This window comes from Acipenser ruthenus, chromosome 21 (assembly GCF_902713425.1).
Source record: "Acipenser ruthenus chromosome 21, fAciRut3.2 maternal haplotype, whole genome shotgun sequence".
In the NCBI taxonomy this organism is placed as follows: Eukaryota; Metazoa; Chordata; class Actinopteri; order Acipenseriformes; family Acipenseridae; genus Acipenser; species Acipenser ruthenus.
Window position 1 is genome coordinate 22,093,497 of NC_081209.1, and position 21,747 is coordinate 22,115,243.

Here is a 21,747-nt window from a genome sequence, read left to right on the forward strand (position 1 = left end):
TTGCTCATGAACACTCTGACCTTGTAGTTTGTATGCTTATATGACTAACTATCAGATTATTCTAATAACTGATTAATAGTTTTCTTTTCTTTCAGTTCTAACATAATTTAGCCATCTATTTTAACATAATGTCCTGCTTTACATATGTGCAGTTTTAATGACGACTAAATGCAATCATTTTTGGTTTGTTTTTATTCTTTTTTAGATTCAAAAGGTGAACCTCTCAATATCATCAGGTCTTCTGATGAGCCGGGAGCGGATCTTCTGAAAGTGGAATATTACAAGGTTCGACACAGATTTCAATTTAATACAATCAGCAAGGCATCGTAGCTCTCAGTTGTACCTCTGCCCTGAACTGCGTCACTGAGTTTAACACTGCAGTGGCTTGCTGTGCGTAGCACTGTTTTTGAAGTTATTATGTTGAATTTCGGACTGTGTCAGGAAGTGTGTGTTGCTTCCCTGGGGTTATTGTCACTGCAGGGCATTGCTTCTGAGACGGCAGGGATGAAAAGAGCACCGCTAACAGGAAAAAACATCTTCCATTAGTGTGTGTGTTTTAATGGCAGTGCAAATAAAATCTGCATCTGGTACACTGCAGGGATGCTTCTAACTGTGTGCAGTTTGAGGTGTTAGGAACTATGTGTGCTTGGTATTCAAATTGGAAGTATGTCTAGGGAATATCATACCATTAACCAAACCATGTGTTACGTCCCAAAGGTACAGCACTTATTGCCTAGATGAATTTTGTGGTTCAGCTTCAGTTTAAATACTGCATTACAACAGAACATTCTTAACTACCCTGCTTTAGATATTGAAACAATTTAAACTACAATCAGGAGACTTACTTAAGATTGCTTCATCGCATACTGTGATGTAGTGTGTGTGTGTTTAATAACTAGTGAATTAGAGTATTACTGATATCAGCCTACACAGTTTGCATAATTAAAGAGACTAGAAATTGCCCTCAGCGTCAGTTGCACAATTCATGTATTGACCAGCACTTATACAGGAGCTTTTTTTTTGTACTGTAATGTTGTTTTGTGAAGTGCTTGTATACATTTTAAATAGGTAAAGAAATTTACATTTTTGAATTATTATTTCTTTGTTACAGGCTGACAAAAATGGGCCCGACTTTAAAACTGTTTACAACAACACCGAGCAGATGATCTCTGTGAGTAAAATCTGCTTTCTGTCGCCAGTCGGAATGATTTATATTCAAAAAGGATTTATCCAAGATTACCTTCTTTTTTATTTTCAACTAGATTTTAAGTGGGTTCGATTGAAATTCAGAACACGTTTTTAGTATTGAGAGTAAGATGTGCTTGAATTCTGTTCATGCATCTTTTGTATTTCTGTTTTTTAAACATTATATATTCATTTTCTGACAGTAAGTAGAAAAACGGAAAGTCATATAGTCTTAGCACTACCTCCCTAGAGTTGTACTCTGACAATGTAGCATTCGATTAGCCTTTGTAAAGACCTCACTACAAGGCGATTCCACCATAACCCCAAAATAACCCCTCTGTCTTCCTTCCCTCTTTCCATTCCATTCAGTGTGTCCCAACCTGTTACATGTTTACACACAATATGCAATACTTTACATCATTTACCATTAATATATGTGTCACAGGTCGACCCAGTTACAGAGATAGTCCAATACCTTATTAGTTATTTTAAGAATGTTTTTTTTTCCTATCTCTTTTTTATTTAAAATAAGTTTGGTATTCATGAAACTGCTATAGACTGTTGTGAGTTTCTTTAATAACAGTCTAGGGCAGTGTCATGATTATCAAACGTAATTGATGTAATCAGACTGTTATTAAATCATTCAATCAATCAAAATTTTTATAATATAGCGCCTTTCATAGTGGACCACCATCACAAAGCACTTCACAAGATAGTGAGGAACAATGCATAATACATTAAATACAGGGCATAGTACATTACATACAAACTGAAAAAAAGCAAATACATTAAATACAGGCATAATACATTAAATAAAAGGATAGGATGTGAATTCTAAGCATTGTGGATGCGTGGGTCATACAGAATCATACGAATAAGATGGAGTAAAAACCCTGAAATAGCAATTTAGACAACAGCTAATAACGGATATCAGGCTTAAAGAGCATTGAAAGCAAGAGAGAACAAGTGGGTCTTGAGAGTTGATTTGACGCGAGCGACTGTGGGAGCTACACACACTAAGGCTGGGAGAGAGTTCCACAGAGTCGGGGCCGTGAAGCTAAAAGAGCGCTCTCCGGATGTGGTGCACTTTCGCTTGGGTATAACAAGCAAGCCTGAGTATATAGCAGAACGAACTCGAGTTAAAGCTCTGGGAGCAGGGCCCGCTGTTGCATCTCTGGAATGACGTGGTGATATTCCAGGCACTATGAAAACTGAGCCCCCTGCTTGCTTTATCTCCCTCTCCGTCCAGGTGGCCTTTTCATCTCTTGACCTGCTGCTGCACACACAGGCCCTTCTCTCCAGCATTCATTTCCTAACAGCTGCCATGTCTTCAAGCAGCCTGCCCTCTGCTGATAAGGAGCGAGATTCAAAGATACAGGCTGAAGAACAAAGCAAGAGCTCAGCAATAAAGCCTGGTAACCCCAACGAATAATGTTTTAAGCAAGAAACGTTTAACCTTGTCTCGATGTTGCATGAACAGCTGTTGCTCCTGATAGAAACGTAGATGAATTCTGGTCCCCAAGTCAATCTGATCAGTCTGATTTAATTTCCTCAATTCCTGTTTCCAGCCTGGTTGCTAATCTGAAGCATAGCAATACCTTTGTAGAAAAAAAAACTGTATATGTCGAGATAGTAATGACTTCAGTTTTCTTAAGATCCTGGGATACATTAACGGAATGGTAATATCGAGATTCTGAGATTGAAATTATCTTGTGATCTAAGAAGATTTTATTTTTTTGGATGACCTTAACAAGCCACCATACTTTTTATCTTACTAAAGCATGCACACACATTTCTATAACCAGTTGTTTTTTTTTGGCCGCAGGCATTTTTCTATTTCTCATAAGGTAAAGGGGATTTATTTTTTAAATGTCACAAAAGCAGATCACATAGTATATTGAATGCCTGTTGTTCTGCTTTGTTTTCCTCCTACTTCAGTACTGATGCACAACACTGATCTCCTAGACACAAATTTGCCCATGGGACATGATTGAAGGTCACTGGTCTAGACACTGACCTATAACTGATATTCTAAATACATTTTGACACCATATTTTCCTCTCCTTTAGTGTCTGCTGGTTCAGAAACTGATGGTGATGTCATTGACCTTAAGCTCACAGCTAAGCTTGGTGCATTTAATGTATTAGTATGTGATGAAAACTGTGACATTGCTGACATTAGGATACGGGGTAAGTTTATGTAAAAAGGATGAAAAGTGTTTTCATCTTACAGTTGGAGCCACCCATTGCTGTTATATTTATATTTTATTGGATTGCATAATACATATACCATAGGTTAGATATATTAGAGATATAGTTATGAAATTGTATACGTTTTGTATTTTTTCTCTTCATTCTAGTGTAGTTTTTAAAATACTTATTTTGGCAAAATGCCTGCAGATTGGATGTATATTGCAAACACAGGAAGTGAATTACTTACAATTTCTCTTGTAATGTGCCCTGTACATTACATTTCTAACATGCTACAGGTATTGACGCCTCAGTATCAATGCAGTCATCTCAAACTCAAGTTTTTGCCCGACTTAGAGATATCATTGTCACAGATGTTGACTCAAAGACTATCCACAAAAAGGCAAGTGCATTTCCAAATCTTTTTTTTTTTTTAAAGCATTTATTTCAGATTTACCTTTACATTTTTGTTGACCTAGATTTTATGTTGTATACTCTATTTTCACTATTTAAATAATGTTGTGGTTAGTGTGGTGACTTAACACATTTCTTACCTTCATAGTCAACTGACTTGATTCACAAGCATATGGCCACTGTTCCAGAGTGCAATTTTAACTTAAATGCCCGGATATATTTATAATGAGCATTACATTTGCGACAATAAAATAGTAAAAACAATAAAACTGCATGCGAGTCTGTGAATGATTTGTGCCACAGTGAGTTGTCAAAGCAGTACTCTGTGATCGACTGGGTCTCCCTTCACAACAGCCCATTCACATTGGGTTATCATTTCAGGCTGTCTCCATCGTGGGAGGTGAAGTGTTCAGTTTCAACATGGCGCTGTATCCGAATGCTACCGAGGGAGATGCCTACACAGATACCTCCAACGTGGATGGGAAGGTGACTCTGAGAGTGGGCTGCATTCAGATTGTCTACCTGCACAAGTTCCTCATGTCTCTGATGGTGAGCTCATTTGTCTAGTATGAGTTTTTATAAAAACCAAATCTCATACAGCAGCATCTGCAGTACTATAACCAATAGGTTATGAATGTAGATATAGAGATGGAATTTGAAATGATGAAATAATAAGTCAGTAACTAGAACCATTATAATGAATGCATTCAGGGATACTGTACAGTAATATACCTTTACTGGGATTTGTTTGTCTGCATCTATGTAAATGTTATAAAGCAAACAAGAAACAATTGGTTTAGACAGAAGCAGGAAAAAAAAAATATATATTTTTACTATAACATATACATGGTTTTCTCTTTGTTTTTAGGGTTGAAAGTGGGAAGTTTGTTTCATTTGTTGAGTTTTGTTTTAAACCCATTTTGGAACTGGCAACACTGTTTATGTATGCTTTAAAATACTACTTTTAAAAGCAGAGAGTAATTTTCTTTTTTTAATCTTCCCAGAATTTTTCAAATAACTTCCAGACAGCAAAGGAGGCCCTGAGTGTGGCCACAGCACAGGCCGCAGAGAAAGCTGCCTCCAGCGTGCGGGATTTCGCCCAGAAGAGCTTCCGCCTCTCCATGGATATCAAGCTGAAGGCTCCGGTGATCGTCATCCCCCAGTCGTCAGTCTCCCAGAATGCAGTGGAAGTGGACCTGGGGCTGATCACCGTGCAGAACCAGTTCTGTCTGGTCCCTGCAGACGGGTGCTCTCTGCCTCCAGTCATTGATAAAATGGATGTGCAGCTAACAAAGCTGAAGCTGTCCAGGTAAAATATTTCAATGGCTCCTTTATCAGCCATTCACAATTCTTACATTTCCTTTGGTTATAAATATTTTGCAGTCCATCTCTCCAGTTGCATCTTGGGTTATTCTAGAGTGTCCTTGTGTGATATTTTGGTTACGTGTTTTAAAGTGGTGTGTTAACACAGTAGACCTCCCTTTTAAAAATTGTGGTGCCACTTTTTAGAATCTAATATTGCTTTTAGCCTCCAACTAATATGTTATCACCTTTATTCCCTCAAACATTGCATAGCTTTTCACACTTTCATATTACGGTACAAAAGTCTTGATTCAGTTTTACTTCATTAGTCATGTAGGTCACAAATAGTGCTGCTTTTTTAATTACTATAATTTAAAATACTGTATCCAGGATCCACAACTGACCACAATAAGTACACTATGATCGTTATAGCCAACTTAACCAAAATAAAATGCACTTTTCACAGAATTCTCCTACAGGAAGGTTCAGTTCAGCCTAATATTGAGTTACTACAACCAGTCAACTTGCGAGTGTCTGTGAAGAGAAACCTTGCAGCTGCCTGGTACCAGAAGATGCCTGCAATAGAAATCAATGGAGATCTGAAACCTATGAAGGTCAGAATGCTTTCTACATACATTTTCTATTCAATGCCTAAATATGCTGTTATAGGTGGTGATGTTTCAGTAATAGAATGGTAACTATTTTTCTGTGTTTTCAAATTATCATGTTTTATTTATTGATTTATTAATGTATAATAAAATAGAAACATCCCCACAAGACCAAAGCCTCATAACTGGGGCTTTGAGATACAGAATGTAGTAAAATACATAAATAACATTAATTATTGGTTAAAATGGTCTCTGTGGGCAGTAAAGTCATTAATCTTACCGCATTCTGAATTAATAATGTTTGCTGTACATAGAGATGAGGTGATGCTGTTATGTTTACAGAATGTGCTATTACTTGGTCTGTCCTGATTTAAATAAAGTTTAAATACCTGTCAATACAATGATGTGCTTTTATCAGTAAGAAATGGTGAACTGAACAGGTACACAAATGTTTTTGATCCTAAGCGGCCATGTTATTTTTTTTCCTCTTAAACCATTTCATGACTAAAGGTGGCCCTGAGCCAAGATGACTTAACTGTCCTGTTAAAAATTGTGATGGAAAATATTGGAGAAGCTTCAAATCCACAGACAGAAACAAAGACATCTGCTGATAGTGTGCAAAAGCAAGGTGGAGCTCAGGATGGGTCAGATCTGCCCAAAGGTAAGAAACACAAAACAGATCTTCCTAAAGCATGTTTATAATGAGCTACGCATTTAAGTCACCTGTTAGCATGACTGACTGAAAGAGCTCTCAGCTGAATTTCAGCTGCCATCCTTAAACCCCATAATCAGCAGGGATTAACATTGTTACTGCAAATACACCTGTACGTGCAGTTCACTACATATACTGTAAGAGACACGATATCTATTTTGGTTAGCTGGGTATACGTTTTAAAATGGGGTTAGATATGTGTACATAGAAACACCGGCGGTACAAATCATAGCCATGTGTTTATATGCTGACACTATTTGTATTTATTTATTTATTTATTTTACATATCATTTCAGGTTCTGCTCCAATTAAAAAAGAAGAGTCTAATGTGCTTGATTCTAAGGAACTGTACGAAACGCTGAAATTTGATTTTAACTTTGAATCGCTTTCCTTGGTACTTTACAACAGTGATCCTACGCTGGTATGTATTGAATAAAATACTTTGTCTTTTCACGTGTGCTTTTTTGTGTACAGGACATGGAGAAACATGTGGGTGTGTCAGTAGGTGGGTGGCAGTTTTAATGTTGACGCCTGTGTCAACAACTTTGTTTAGCCTGCTTGGGAACTGTAGAAAATATGCCTAGATGAATTGTCTAAAATACAAAGGGTATAACACAATATTGCATTGTGTATTTTATTAGTAACAGGTTTGTTTGCACATGCTCAAGAGCACGGCTAATTATAATGTAGACCAATTATAACCATTATCATTTTCAGTTAATATGCTGTGGTTTAAGCAATGGGATTAAATGTGTTCTGACCATATGTTATGTTCATATTTTTAAGGGTTATATAAACACCTCCAACCTATTTGCATTGATGTCACGTTTTGGCATACACATTCCATTTTTAGATATCTGTCGCTCCTCCTCTCTGCAGAAAACACAGCTTTCCCAAAGACAGGATAGCCTACGTCTTGGAGAATTCATCTTGCATCTAATGACCGCTTCTGGGAAAATGTTTGAAGATGGGGCCTTGGAGGCCTCTACAAAACTCACTGCCTGTACACTGGATGATTGTAGGAAAGGGATCCAGAGGGTCACCTCAAGGTAACTGTTCGATGCACAAGATCATATTAAAGGCTAAAGATGCATCTCTTATTTTGAGCGTGCCTCCTCATCCCTTTTAAAAGGATTTTAAAAAAAAGTGTTCTTTTATATTTACAGTGGAATTAGATCAGCGCTGCCTATTAAAAGTGAGAAATGCTACTGAGAAAAGTTTGTGTAAAATAGGTCTCAGTAAGGGTTACTTCAAAGGGATTATTGCTTGGCACACAGTGTCACCCAGTGGCAAACTGATGTCATTGTCATACATTATTTATTTTGCTAGCTGCTACCTAGAGAATAAATGTTGCTGCACACCACTAAGGACTACTTTCTTTTGCGTAAGTCTTTACGTTTAATTTAAACTCTCAATCTGTATTAGTTTTGGGGTGTGAAGAAACCTCGTGACAGAGACAGGAAATTTCTTTAATTATTTAGAATACAATTTTGATTTTCAAAGTTGAGTTCAGGTTAATTTGTGTTGTTTCGTTCAAGTATTTTAATGTCCCACAGGATGGTTGACAAGAAGGATGATGGGGGCGACAGCGTCATGATCGATCTGAGTTTTACCCAGAGCCAGAGTGAGAGTTCAGTGGTAGCTGTGCTCCAGAAGCTGTACGTCTGTGCCAGTGTGGAGTTCCTGCTGGCCGTGGCTGATTTCTTCATCAAAGCCATGCCTCAGGGTCCATCAGCCACCCCTAACAAATCCAACCAGCTGCAGCTGAAACAAGTGAATGTGCCAAGGGCCGCCTCCGAAAAGGGTTAGTTACTCTTGATTAGAATTTTACTTGGGCACTCTAGTTCCAAAAATGCTTGTAGCTTACTGCATTTGCTTCATCAAGAATGCAAAATATAGCAATCTACAGCATCTGTTTTTTTTGTATGAAAAGTGAAAATCTTGCGTTTTTGTATTAACTGCAGTTCTTAATACACTGAAACAGTTGACATTTATAAAGTGTGAATGGCTTGTTGGATTGATTTAAAAGTGCACATATACCTTCATAATAGAGGGAGAAATGAAACATACTCCTAGTTAGACCAGAATTAGTCAAATTTGACCAACAAAACAAGAGACAATTGGAAAATTGCATGACAGATAGCTTGTGGTTATTTTTGTACATTTTCACGGCTGATTTTGTATTTTAGCCCCTGATTCTTCTCGCCCCAAGATGAAGATTAAAGCTGTTGTTATCGACACTGAGGTTGTGTTTGTGGCCAGCTTGATGAAGGCTGATGCTCCAGCGCTTGCTGCCTCTTTCCAGTGCGATTTCACCCTTGTATCTGAGGGAGCATCTCAAAAAATGACAGCAAGTTTGAGGGAGCTGAAGGTCCTGGCCTGCCCTTTCCTCAGAGACAAAGGAGACAAGGCTGTCACCACGGTAAGCACAACGCAATGCTTTTGTTTAAATAGCAGATCAATGTGTTGCATATACGTTACCATTTTTTTTTCACATCTTAAAACTGATTTTTTTTTTTTTTTTTCCAGGTGTTGCGGCCTGCTTGTTTAACTCTTGAAACCAGAATGCATCAAACAGAACCTCTGACTGCAGCTGTCACAGTGGATGCAATTATTGTTAAGGTTAGGTTGCCTCATTTTTATTTATTTTTTTTATCCCGTAACTTGAATTGAAATTGCATATTTTACAATAGGTGTTAATGGAGATGCAGTTGTGTTCTTAATGCAGTGGGGATAGTCTTTCATTTATTTCCCCATCCCTGTATTTTAAATAGCACACTGTAAAAATTCAACAAGTACCAGATAAGTGGACTATTGCAAACTGATCTTTTAGGTAACATTGTAGATATGTCTCCCTGATACTTTGGCCATGCTTTATTTTAATATTAATGGAACTGTATTGTTTTTAACTGATGTTTTTCTTTTCTTTTTGATAAGAACATGTATGTAGAAGTGTTTTTTGGCCCCATCTAATATCTGCCACTTTGGCTCATATTTCCTTTTGTTTTTCTGGGAATACACAGCAGAGCTCTAGATGTGCTCTTACTAATATAAAGTAACTTGGCTGATGTAGCCTACATTACATAAGTATATAGCAGGCAAATAAAACTGAGCAGACCCAGAACGCATGTAGGGTATTCAAAGCACCCAGTTACAAAACACAATATCTGATTCATTGCAATAGCAACGGCAAAGAATAATTGCAAACATCATAAAAAGGTAAGGGGACAAAATATAAGAATGGCATTTGAAACGACTTCTTCTTTTTAATGTTTATAATATATTGAAAATAATATGCTGGTATATTTATAGTATACTGAAAAAGCAGCCCTTCCATCAGCGTAAACGTGACTCAAACATGGAACATCAGTTATAACAGGCTTTTGTTTCCATTCAGATTTCCCCAATGATTCTCAACACTGTCATGACTATCGTGGCTGCCATGACACCCAAGGCCCAGGAGGTGGGGTCTCAGCAGAAGACTGAGGATGTCAGCAACTTGTGGGCCGTGAAGAATCTTAACAATTGCAGTTACTGGTTTCTGGGGGTGGATATGGCCAGTGAGGTCACAGATAAGTTCAGCGATAGAGAAGGCAGAGGTATTGGGGAGAACTTGGTTGTTGACGTCAAGTTGATTCAGGTCACCATGGAGTCTGGGCTGGGCCATCGCACTGTTCCTTTGCTCTTGGCTGAGTCATCCTTCAAAGGAAAAGCCCAGGACTGGACTTCTTTACTTAATGTCAGTGCAGACATGACCTTGGAGGTGAGAACCCTGACTCTTGACAGTTATTTAAAGGTTCACTATTCTCTCCTTTCTCTTAACCCAAAAAGTAATTTCCAACTCTGTTATCGCTGTGTAATATTTCAATGTTTATGAATTAGGGATTATTTTTATTTTACAACAGTCAAATAAAATGTTCCCCCAATATTGTTATTGGTGACTATGAACACCAGTAGCAAGAAAAGCAACTAACAAAGTGGCAAACCTCTTTCTCAGGTCCATTACTACAATGAAGTGCAAGCTGCATGGGAACCTCTCATTGAACGTGTGGAAGATGGCAGAAGACGATGGAACTTGAAGCTTGAGGTAAGGATGCTTGGTTTTCCATTCCAGTTTGAGGAAGCTTCAAGCTGCCAGTTTGGGGAATTTAAACAAACTGCTCAAGTAAAGTGCACAAAAAGCAATGAGAATTATGGAAGACTAATAACGGAATAGCAGTCAATTAGGAAGTAATGCTACTTTAGAGTAACACTGAGGAATATTGTGGAGTTTTGCAACTGTTTGTTTTCGTTTTTGTTTTTTTTTACCCCTCATTGAGATATTAAGATTAGTCTTTCATCTGGGGATTGGGGGATGTTTGTAAACAAAAATAACATTGCACACATTAAAGCCATCTGTCAGAAACATACACTGTATAATACCAATACACAATCATAAATGCATACTTTTGTATTCTAGATGAAGAATAATCCCATTCAGGATAAAAGCCCAGTGCCAGGAGATGATTTTGTTGTTCTACCTGAAGCCCAGACTGCCATCAACATCTGCTCAAAGGACACAATGAACATAACCATATCCAAGTGCTGTCTTCATGTATTCACTAACCTAGCCAAGGTAATTCATGTCCTCAGAAATAATCGGGCTTTTACAAGTGTTAACATATTGTTGCCAAACTCAGTTTTAATTAAGTGGCTCAAAGACAGCTTTGAGATTAGGGAGAACTGGGTTAAATATCATGTTACTAAAAAAAAAAAATTAAGTTCACAGCAACAATATGTGCAGTCAATAGTTTCTAACAGGATTTAATTATAAATGCACTCTCTTACTTGGCTCGTCTTCTCTGTGCAGACACAAAAAACATCGCTATCTAATGTCAATGGAAAGTAGCCACAAAGGCGTCTTCCAGTTGGGAAATCTACCCTGTAAAAGACAGGAATACTATTTACTAAACTGGGCATGAACTGACATTACCACCTTCAGCAGTCTTCCAGCACTAATCGTAGACCACCTTACCTAAGATAAAATAAGGTACTCAAAAATGAGGTCTACCAGCAATTGGGGTCATCAGTGTTTGATATTGAACATTAATAATGATCTATGTTCTATCTCACATATATATATATATATATATATATATATATATATATATATATATATATATATATATATATATATATATATATATATATTATATATATGATCAACTCTAGGCAGATCAGCTTTGAGATTAACATTGTAGAGGGGTGACTGCTTTGGCTAGAAGTCTCTTATTAGTTTCTATGCCTCTTTTTTTTTCACTCTCTCATTTTGTTTTGTTTAGGCTTTCTCAGAAGGCACCGCTACAACGTTTGACCACTCGTTAAAAGAAAAGGCCCCGTACACCATCAAAAACGCCCTTGGCATCCCCCTGGAGGTGCAGCACAGCAGCAACCTGCGGGCCCTGGGCTCCGTGGCGAAAGAAAGGATTCATGAAGTGGGAGTAGGGCAGAGTGTGAAGCTGGAATATGCTGTCATCGAGCATATTCACAGGGGGAGGTTGTCTGCACTCCAGCGCCAGGAGAGCTGCCTTTTCAGTCTCAGCATTGGTGAGTGTCATATCTGAAGCCCTAACCTCATCAGCAGTAACAATGACCTCAATATGGGATGTTTGTCTTTCTAGAAAACTATTTGTGTTGCATGATTATCCCAAGGTAATATAGAGGACGTATCTTTTAGCTTGAGAACCATTCATCTATTGGGGATGAAATCTAGTATGGATATTCCATAGCACACTTTCCTGAAGGTATCATGAGCTTAATAACTGTGAAAGCTTCAAAACTGTTCACCCAAATATGCTGTCAGTGTATGTTTTGGACATTGTATGTTTAATTAACTTATTCAACATGCTGTACCATGACTGCAGCTTATGATCACTTACTTCTCCTGTTACTTTACAGCTGAGTATTGAGTATTGAAGAATATAGCTTGGGGGGCAGCTATAGATGCATGGGATTTTGTTTTGGTACTGTTTAATATTCTACATTCTGTGGATTTACTTTATTTTGTTATTATTATTATTATTATTATTATTATTATTTATTTCTTAGCAGACGCCCTTATCCAGGGCGACTTACAATTGTTACAAGATATCACATTATACATTATTTCACATTATTTTTACATACAATTACCCATTTATACAGTTGGGTTTTTACTGGAGCAATCTAGGTAAAGTACCTTGCTCAAGGGTACAACAGCAGTGTCCCCCACTGGGGATTGAACCCACATCCCTCCGGTCAAGAGTCCAGAGCCCTAACCACTACTCCACACTGCTGCTATTACAAATATGAATCTCAAATACAAAACTGTTTTGAAAAGTAAGGGTGAAATCATATGTCAGTCTGTTTCAATGATGTTTAATGATGTAGTAATGGTTTTTTTAAAGTTTCATTCCTGACAAAAATGGTTTTTTTTTTGCTGGCAGTTCCCAGTGGTTACAGTGAAATAGCAAATATTCCAATAGCCAAACCGTCTCGGCGTCTCTACAACGTCCGCAGTCCTATGTTTGAGGATGCTGTGTCAGTGGTCACACAGATAGATGCAACCGAAGGCAATAAAGTTATAACTGTCCGCTCACCCCTTCAGGTAGGAAATTAAGAGCCTCATGTGGTTATCTTTCAATGGTATCTATCAATGTTGAAATACCAGATTCAGTCTGTGCAGAAGATATTTAAGTATTAATATAAATAAAACATAATATAAAAGCAGTCTCATTACTGTAGCAAGCCATGGAGTAAGTTGGTTAATTTAAATGTGTTTAAAAGTACAATGACATCTGAATTCACGTCACCCAATATACCAATTATTGGTACCTATAAAGGTCATTAATTTGGATCAGATAAAATAACTGGCTCATAAGTGATGGTTATCATTATTATGGGTTTTACTATATAAGAATGCACCTGCACAGTAAGCACCAGATGCCATTTAAGATTAATCCATAATAATTGATCAAAGGGATCTTTATGCATTCTGGTTCTCTTAATCCTGTACAAAGCCCAACATTACCCATCTGCTCCAGAGTGGGTGAGTGGGAGTTGACAAGCAGCGGAATTTAGGGTGGTGTTCAGACAGTGCTGTAGGAAGAGCAGCAGGTTCATGTTTGATCTCAATCAAGTGGTTGTGCTTTTCTACCCCAGCAAGGGACATGACCTCTTGTTTACATCTCCAGTCAGTAATAAACAGCAGGACTGCTTTTAAAACTGAAGTAAACAAGTGTAGGGGTAGTTGGGCTATGTGGTGGAAGAAACATCTAAAACACTAGGGACATTTAAAAACAGTTAGATCATGCCCTGTCGATCTAGATATTCTTAAAACAGGAGAAATGATTTACTATCACGGAATGGCTTCTCTTCGTTCCCAACATCTGGACTAAAGATAAATAAAAGCACAAATGAAGATATTTATTTTGCCTTTTTATCCTATCTGTTTAGATAAAGAACCATTTCTCCATTCCATTTGCCATTTACAAGTTGTCAATGAAGACCAGATCACTGGAACCTGTTGGTGAAGCGGAGCCTGAAAAGGAGTTCCACGTGCCTTTGGATTCATACAGGTAAAGGTTAAAGTTCAACTCACCCAGTTTCCTCTGACATCCTCAGAGGAAAACCGGTCAGATCTCTTCTAATAGTCACTAACTTCAATTAGCTGTATCACTTATTTTAGAAGGTTTAATATCATGCCTATAGTATTAAGAAGTGCTTGTATTGCAGTGTTAATTCACAAAGCATCGGTGTGTACAATACAACCAGACAGTAATCAGATGTTTTGAAATTCTTAAAATGCTGATTCCGAGTAATGCCAGCCTTTTCCAAATACTGCATTCTAGTCTTAAATGTATTTTCAGAACCTGAAAGCTTAAACATTGGAGAATCCATACCCTTCCGTAAGTCTGGGTGCATGTACAACTGAATAGTGATCCCTGCTTGAGATAACTGTCTTTAGTTCCCTGTCTTTAGCAGTGGACCACAGACATACATAGCTGTGCGTTGGTTGTGTTTGCTGCAGGTGCCAGCTGTTTTTGAGACCAGTGGGGATGTTAAATGGCCAGTTTAAGGAGTCCTCCACATTCATAGCCTGGAAGGAGGAGCTTCATCGGAGCTCAGAGGTCAGGGCTGTGCTGCAATGCCCCTCCAGTGAGATAAACTACCTGCCTCTCATAGTGAACACTGTCGCTGTCCCAGATGAGCTGAGCTTCATCTCCAGCCATGGGGAGGAGGACTGGGACCCAGCCTACCTCATTCATCTCCGCCCCACTGTGACCATCCGAAACTTACTGCCATACACTATCTGCTACCTGCTCGAGGTAATGAACTAAGATGGCATTTCCTAGCCACTCCTTTGCATATTTTTATATTTTTAATGAACAATTCTGTGTAGTTCAGGGCTGCTATGCTACTTTTCTGCAAAAGTGGACTGCAGTTTTTGTGTGCAGTTATCGTTCCTAGACACGTGTGTGTGTGTGTGATTGAAAAAAAAATAACATTAAACATTTCTATGCTCAAGTGTTTGCTGTTAAAATTGCCTTTAACATGTTTCAAATTGTAATAATATGAATGATCTTTTTAGCTACATATTTTAAACACTGCTAACATGACTGTATAAATTCCCATATTGGAAATGATTCTTCACTCCGATTGTTCTATCCTTCTCCATCTAAAAACTAAGGCAATGGATTTGTTTCTATTACCCATAGAAGGAATGCACACTGGATAAGTTGTCTGAAACTAGACAGTAGTCATATCGGTAATGATTTAGCATTTGCCCATTGCAGGGAGCAGCAGAGACTCATGAACTGGCAGAAGGGAGCTCAGCTGATGTCCACAGTGCCAGGATTAGTGGGGAGATCATGGAGCTCGTCCTGGTGAAATATCAGGGACGGAACTGGAGTGGCCATATGAAGATCCATGAGGGACTGCCAGAGTTCTTCCTTGTGTGCTTCACCAGCAACTCTCTGGACAGCCTGAGTGTGGATCTGAGTGTTCACGTGGGGCGAGCGAGCGGGCAGATGGTCTTGTCTGTGTTCAGCCCATACTGGATCATTAACAAGACCTCCCGAGTCCTCCAGTACCGCGCCGAGGAGATCCAAATAAAGCACCCATCCGACTTCCGAGACATCATCCTCTTCTCTTTCAAAAAGAAAAATATCTTTAGTAAGAACAAGGTACGTCATTTCAAAATATATTTTTAAAAAATCTGCACACCCTCATACTTATGATGCAAACGTCTTCTGCAGATGAAGTTGTAGAAGATCAGAAACATGGTAACAGTAACATGGTGTAGTGAATTATAATTGTTATCCAAGTGGTAAAGTTCTTCTGAACTTTGTTCTGAAGAAGCTTTTTTTCTAATTTAGGTTCAGCTGTGTGTTTCAACTAGTACCTGGTCCAGTAGCTTTTCTTTGGACACAGTAGGAAGCTATGGATGTGTAAAGTGCCCTGCTAACAACATGGATTACCTTGTGAGTATAGTAGACTTTGTAGTGCTTTTTCGTTGTTGTAAGTGTGCAGTACTGAATATAATTCAATCCTTGATGGAGGCTGTTTTGTTTTTTGCAGGTTGGAGTGAGTATCCAGATGAGCAGTTTTAACCTGACCCGGATTGTGATGATGAGCCCATTCTACACACTGGTGAACAAGTCCTCCTTTGAACTGGAGGTGGGAGAAGTGCAGACCACAGGAACTGTAACAAATGGGAAATGGCACTACATTGCAGCAGCTGAGGTAACTGTAATATATATATCTTTATATGTACAAAGATAAAATAAAGAATGTGATAAGAACATGGTCTACCTTGAAGAAAATAAAGCAATGTGATAGTATTTTAGGTTTTTAAGTGCTACGCCCGCTGTTGAGATGGAATTACAACTTTAATATCATACAACCAGTTAGTGCTGTAGTCCTAAAACTGAAGGCACCGAAACACCACTAAAATATCGATTTTTCTTTAAACAAGAATTATTATACAAATTTACATTTTATTTGTATCTGAACTTCTAGTAATGCGTTTATCTAACATCTACAAGTATTTCCATAAAGCGTCTTTCTCCATCTTGTCAGAATGCCTTACTTTATTTACGTGTTTGTGTGTTCGTGGCTTTGTTCTTGTTTGGTTTGGGTCCAGTCGTAGCCGATGCACTGTTCCTGTCGTCCATTTATAGAAGTAGTTCGTAATAGAAGACATTCCTAATGCTCTTTTCGTTGCATCAAGAAGACTACTGACTGAATCAGACAGTTGTGTGGGAGATGCGAGTCATGTGACTTAGCTTACCTATTATGCGAGTTTTGGCTCGACCACGTCACTGCTGCCTATGTACAATAGTACCAATGTTTAAAACATTGGGTGCATACAGAACTGCACCCAATGTTTTAAATGATCTATTTCTCTTCCTTCTAGTGTCTTCCCTTGTGGCCAGAAACTACAACAGGAAAGTTGTGTGTTAGGGTTGTAGGTTCAGAAACGGCATCCAAATCCTTTTTCTTCAACAAGCAGGATAACGGCACCTTGCTGGGCATGGATCTGGTAAGTTCAGTTAGGACTTGTTTCAGGTAAAGATATGCTTTATGTACTGACGTAGATCTCACAGGAAGCTGTAATTGCATGCATTTATATTTCTGTTGACAGTGTGGAGGAATTATAGCAGCTGTAAACATTGCAGACCATGCCACAGTGATCAGTTTCTCAGACTACTATGAAGGGGCTGCCCCAGCACTCATTATAAACCACACGTTGTCGCTGACGCTGAAGTATCAACAAAGGTAGGTGAATTATAACTTGACTTGGATGTTGGAAAGGCCACGTCTACTCAGCATTCACAGTGGTTATGTTTAATACTTATTTCATTGATAAGAACAGCCTTTGAAAACAAGTGTCTTTAAATAACTCATGAGCTAAAGCTTTGTGAATTGGGCTCTCTTTTTAAAATATAAATTCTTCTTTTTCATTTACCTCCCAACTGTTTTAATTCTGTAACTGGGCCATTCTTCCTTGTTTCATGCAGTGGGAACGAGGAGCTTGGGAAAGAGGAGCTGAAACCTGGAGAGGCTAAATTGTTTGCTTGGAATAATCCGGCTGCCATTAGGAAACTGAGCTGGAGTTGCCCACAGCAAACCGGAGAACTCGATCTGCTAAAGGTAGAGTCAATAACACTGCATGGCTCCCGTCTTGTACAAGCTGCTAAAACCATGAGCAGGCTGGCAACTCCTGTGACAGAGAAGGGTATAAAATGAAGAACACAATATTTAGATATTCATTTAAACTAAACAGTTAATCTGCCCTTTCTTTTAGTCCTCTCTAAACTGACTATGAATACTCATAGAATAAAATAGCTAGCATGTTAGTTGTAGCTGTTTTGGTCTGCAAATTACTGGCATTTTAACACTAGAACTGCCGCGGGATTAATGAGATTTAAAATGTAAACAAATCTGCGTACTGTCAATGCAGTGCGGTTGTCTGTTTAAAAAAAAAAAAAAAAATTTTAAAAAAAAGCAAGAAAGAAAAAAAAAAAAGGACAACTGCATTGCATTCACAAACGCAGATTCGTTTACATTTTAAATCCAAACCCGTCAAAATGACTACCGTGGCGGTTCTAGTGTTAAGCGACTCCTTATTGTATATATTGGCAATTCTGAGACCAGGAAATTGGGCTTGGAACTGCTCAAAACACTAGCAAGGCTGAATGGTGCTGCTGTTCGTCATGCACATCTCTCCTCTGGTTTTGTTGTGCAGGATGAGAGCGGGCAATTCTGTTATAATCAGAACACTCAGATTCACTGGGTTTCCTTCCTGGATGGGCGCCAGCGAGTCCTGCTCTTCACAGAAGACGTTGCCATAGTTACCAAAGCGAGGCAAGCAGAGGAGATGGAGCAGTTTGAGAAAGAGATCAATGTGTCTCTTCAGAATCTAGGGCTATCCCTCATCAACAATGAAACCAAACAGGAGATCTCTTACATTGGAATCACTAGGTAGGTATAAGAGTAATACTATAATAATAATTATTCAAATGCCATTGTTGTTTTTATACAACTCCTCCCCTCTCCCTCATATAACCACCTAACTGAGGGTAGGACTGATAAAACAAAGTAAACTACTTTACACAATGTGAATGTCCGTTTTCTTCAATGCAGACGTTTTACTTTAGTAAACATGCCTTGGAATGAGTTATAAAACAAATATTTAAACATGCGTAGAGCATACTTACTAAAAGCACATTTGTTTATTTCCCAGCTCTGGGGCTGTATGGGAGATGAAGCCCAAGCAGAGATGGAAACCATTCAATCAGAAGAATATAAACCTGCTGGAACAGACTTACCAGAAGCATTTATCTGCCAATAAGCAGCCTGGCTGGATTAAGTTAGAGAACAATTTTGAGGTAACTAAAAACTGCCATTGTTTTGCAAGTTGCTTTTCCATTTTGAGGCTTTAATGTAGGACAGTGGCTTCAGGTATTTTAATGAAGTTGGTTGTGCAGTAGGGTAATTGTCACAAGTAATATAATGATGTTGTTGTCAGACACTTCTGTTCTAAGAAATATAAAAAGATGGTGTTTATCAAGACTGTGTAAAGCCACATTTCCATCTGCCACTGGGATTGACTTGAAAGAGATTTGAACTCACACTGATGGGGAAAGTTACCGAAATGACTTTCAGTGCAAAGGACATGAGACTGGATTTAAATATCTGAACGGCAGAAAACAATATGAAGGGTGTCTCGATCAACTGTGGACTCAAAATTGGATAACCACAAAATATAACCTTACTGTAGTTCTACTGACGTTTTTAAAACTTGCCTTCCCAGGTTAACTTCACCAAGTTTCCAATGGAGATGCGTCACCCGTTTGCCTGCAACATCAGACGAAACTTCTTGTCAGGAATTCAGGCTGAGTTCAAACAGTCCCCACACCAAAGAAGCTTACGAGCTCAGGTGCACTGGCTTCAGGTAAAACCTACTTTTCACAGCAAAAATTTGGAATCGCCAATTATTTTACCCTGATTTTTCTTCCAATTTTGAATGTCCAGTTATTATTCAACCTCGCTCACTGCTGCAACCCCCCGCGCTAACTAAGGAGCACACATGTCCTCCAAAACGAGTGCCGTCAGCCATCCTCTGTTTTTGCTCTGCAAGCCCGCCGTGCATACAGGGATCGCTCGTGTGTGGTGAGCCTAGGATTCTCCAACCGACCTAACCCCTACCCGCCCGGGCAGCGCTTGGCCAGTTGTGCGCCGTCCACGGTCGGCAGTGGCATAGCCTGGATTCAAAGTGGCGATCTCCAAGCTATAGGGCGCATCCTGCACTCCGGATAGAATGCCTTTACTGGATGTGCCACTCGGGAGCCCATGCAAGGGCTGATTTTACACTGTCTGGTTAAAGATTTAGAGCTAGGACAATGAGATTAAATCCTACCGTGTTAAATACAAGCCTGGGGGAAAGTCATTGTGCCTTATGTAAAACATCACTGGAGACGAAATGCGACAACAATGTCCTATTTTTAAACAAGTAAGCACTCGGAAATGATAGAACTTTACATTGCCTTGATGCAGTTACATCTCAGGACAACACTGGTTATCATTCACTGTTTTTTCTTATAGGTTGATAACCAACTGCCAGGTGCTATATTTCCTATAGTGTTCCACCCTGTACCTCCTCCCAAGTCTATTGCCCTTGATTCAGGTAGTTAAAACTACATCTTTTCAAATGCTCAACATCAATGCGCTCTCAGTGACCTCCAGTATATTAAAATCTCTCTTACCTGTCTTTCTTTTTAGAACCAAAGCCTTTTATTGATGTTAGCATCATCACTAGATTTAATGAGCACAGCCAAGTGATGCAGTTCAAGTAAGTGTGCAGTGTGGTGGTTTATAACTCTTTGTGTATTTAATGCCATTCCTCTGTATAGCAGTTTTGTTCTGTACCTTTTGTGTCAATGTACTGTTGCATCACCAGGTACTTTATGGCCCTTGTTCAAGAAATGGCTCTGAAGATCGACCAGGGATTTCTAGGAGCCATTATTGCCCTGTTTACACCAGCGACAGATTTACAGGCTGACAAGCAAAAGGTATGTGTTCAGGGATTTACAATGGCTATGGAGAATGGATATAGGACATGTGGAATTGTGGGGCCTTCTGTGCACAGACTGGACACTGCAGTAAGAACTTCCCTGCTGTTGCCAGCATCTTAAAAATGTCAATGTTTGTGTGCTTCAGCTCTATTTTTATATTTAGTATAGCAAAACAAAAAATATATAGTAAAACATGAAAGGTGTGCTGGCAAGACATGTTACATTGAGTTTATATACAGTATATGTATACTTTATATAAACATATTTATTACTGTGTGTGTATATATGTGTAGTGGGACATCTGCAATGAAGTTGCTGAAGACATTTCCTTTTACAGCATTTCAAAGAAAGAAGCTACAGCACAACTCTTAGACTTAAACCCTGCTCTAGGAAGTTCATAACCTAGTAGGTCAGTGGTAAGCCACGTTAGAGCTTTCTGTGCCGTCAGAAAGTCTAACTGTTAAAAAAATAGATTTGCACTTTGGGATCTCTCCATAACAACCTACAAGAAGTAGCACACCACCACCAGCACTTCATAACAGCTACATTAGAGCAAAATGTTCTGAACCAGTTGATCAATACGTGCAATGGAGGGTCCATTGGCAGTGTGTCTAACACTTCATTCAAGTACTTGTTGTTTTCAAGATCATTTCTCAGTTGAAAAATGAGTCTAAGCTCAGTGTAGTGAAGGTCTTGGATAAACCTAGCCCACACGTGGATTTGTGCAAACCAAATGAAATAACACTTAGACTGAAGGTAGGAACCTCATTCAGAAAATGTGGGCGATATGACTGGGATATAGCAATACTTGAGGCCTTTTGAATTAATTGAGTAACGTGACAAGTTATGTTTGTTTTTGCAGACAAAGCTCATTGAGCAGGATCTTGAAGCCCTAAAAGCAGAGCTAATGGAAACATCAATAACAGATACGTCAGGGCTCGGCTTCTTTGAGCACCTCCATATCTCCCCTATTAAGGTAACTAATCATTTTTTGGCTGCAGTGTTTATTCAAGCACAATAAAACTTAAGTAAACAAGTCCTAAAAACAGAATACAGTGTTTTAATCAGAACACATATTGCTAAACGAATGCAAAATAATACATTTTAAAATGAATCCAGAAATAGCAAAAAATAATAATGCAGGAATTTAAAAAATATTTGAATTATTGGTGAGGGTCATCTGCTTATTTATGTGGTGCACCGTTATTTAATAAGCAGATTTGTTAACCTCCCATTTGTTT

General features: G+C 38.7%; 1 protein-coding gene across 6 annotated transcripts in view; it reads left to right on the forward strand.

Moving 5' to 3' along the window:
* The window catches only part of LOC117428523 (intermembrane lipid transfer protein VPS13C-like), a 99,099-nt gene that overhangs the window by 61,058 nt on the left and 16,294 nt on the right, over positions 1–21,747 (forward strand). For 5 of the 6 annotated variants that reach the window (XM_058995055.1, XM_058995051.1, XM_058995053.1 and 2 more), the window contains 34 exons: positions 206–285; positions 1,112–1,171; positions 2,435–2,600; positions 3,255–3,374; positions 3,674–3,777; positions 4,170–4,337; positions 4,793–5,097; positions 5,557–5,704; positions 6,209–6,359; positions 6,707–6,831; positions 7,290–7,459; positions 7,967–8,214; positions 8,600–8,832; positions 8,940–9,032; positions 9,808–10,173; positions 10,408–10,497; positions 10,870–11,025; positions 11,732–11,996; positions 12,875–13,035; positions 13,884–14,005; positions 14,458–14,755; positions 15,224–15,613; positions 15,806–15,910; positions 16,008–16,172; positions 16,846–16,971; positions 17,074–17,207; positions 17,450–17,582; positions 18,178–18,413; positions 18,676–18,820; positions 19,246–19,386; positions 20,037–20,118; positions 20,214–20,283; positions 20,392–20,503; positions 21,369–21,482. In XM_058995055.1, the coding sequence (XP_058851038.1) occupies positions 206–285; positions 1,112–1,171; positions 2,435–2,600; positions 3,255–3,374; positions 3,674–3,777; positions 4,170–4,337; positions 4,793–5,097; positions 5,557–5,704; positions 6,209–6,359; positions 6,707–6,831; positions 7,290–7,459; positions 7,967–8,214; positions 8,600–8,832; positions 8,940–9,032; positions 9,808–10,173; positions 10,408–10,497; positions 10,870–11,025; positions 11,732–11,996; positions 12,875–13,035; positions 13,884–14,005; positions 14,458–14,755; positions 15,224–15,613; positions 15,806–15,910; positions 16,008–16,172; positions 16,846–16,971; positions 17,074–17,207; positions 17,450–17,582; positions 18,178–18,413; positions 18,676–18,820; positions 19,246–19,386; positions 20,037–20,118; positions 20,214–20,283; positions 20,392–20,503; positions 21,369–21,482 (5,582 nt within the window). The remainder of the gene's footprint in view (positions 1–205; positions 286–1,111; positions 1,172–2,434; positions 2,601–3,254; positions 3,375–3,673; positions 3,778–4,169; positions 4,338–4,792; positions 5,098–5,556; positions 5,705–6,208; positions 6,360–6,706; positions 6,832–7,289; positions 7,460–7,966; positions 8,215–8,599; positions 8,833–8,939; positions 9,033–9,807; positions 10,174–10,407; positions 10,498–10,869; positions 11,026–11,731; positions 11,997–12,874; positions 13,036–13,883; positions 14,006–14,457; positions 14,756–15,223; positions 15,614–15,805; positions 15,911–16,007; positions 16,173–16,845; positions 16,972–17,073; positions 17,208–17,449; positions 17,583–18,177; positions 18,414–18,675; positions 18,821–19,245; positions 19,387–20,036; positions 20,119–20,213; positions 20,284–20,391; positions 20,504–21,368; positions 21,483–21,747) is intronic. The other variant, XM_058995052.1, reaches the window with a different exon arrangement.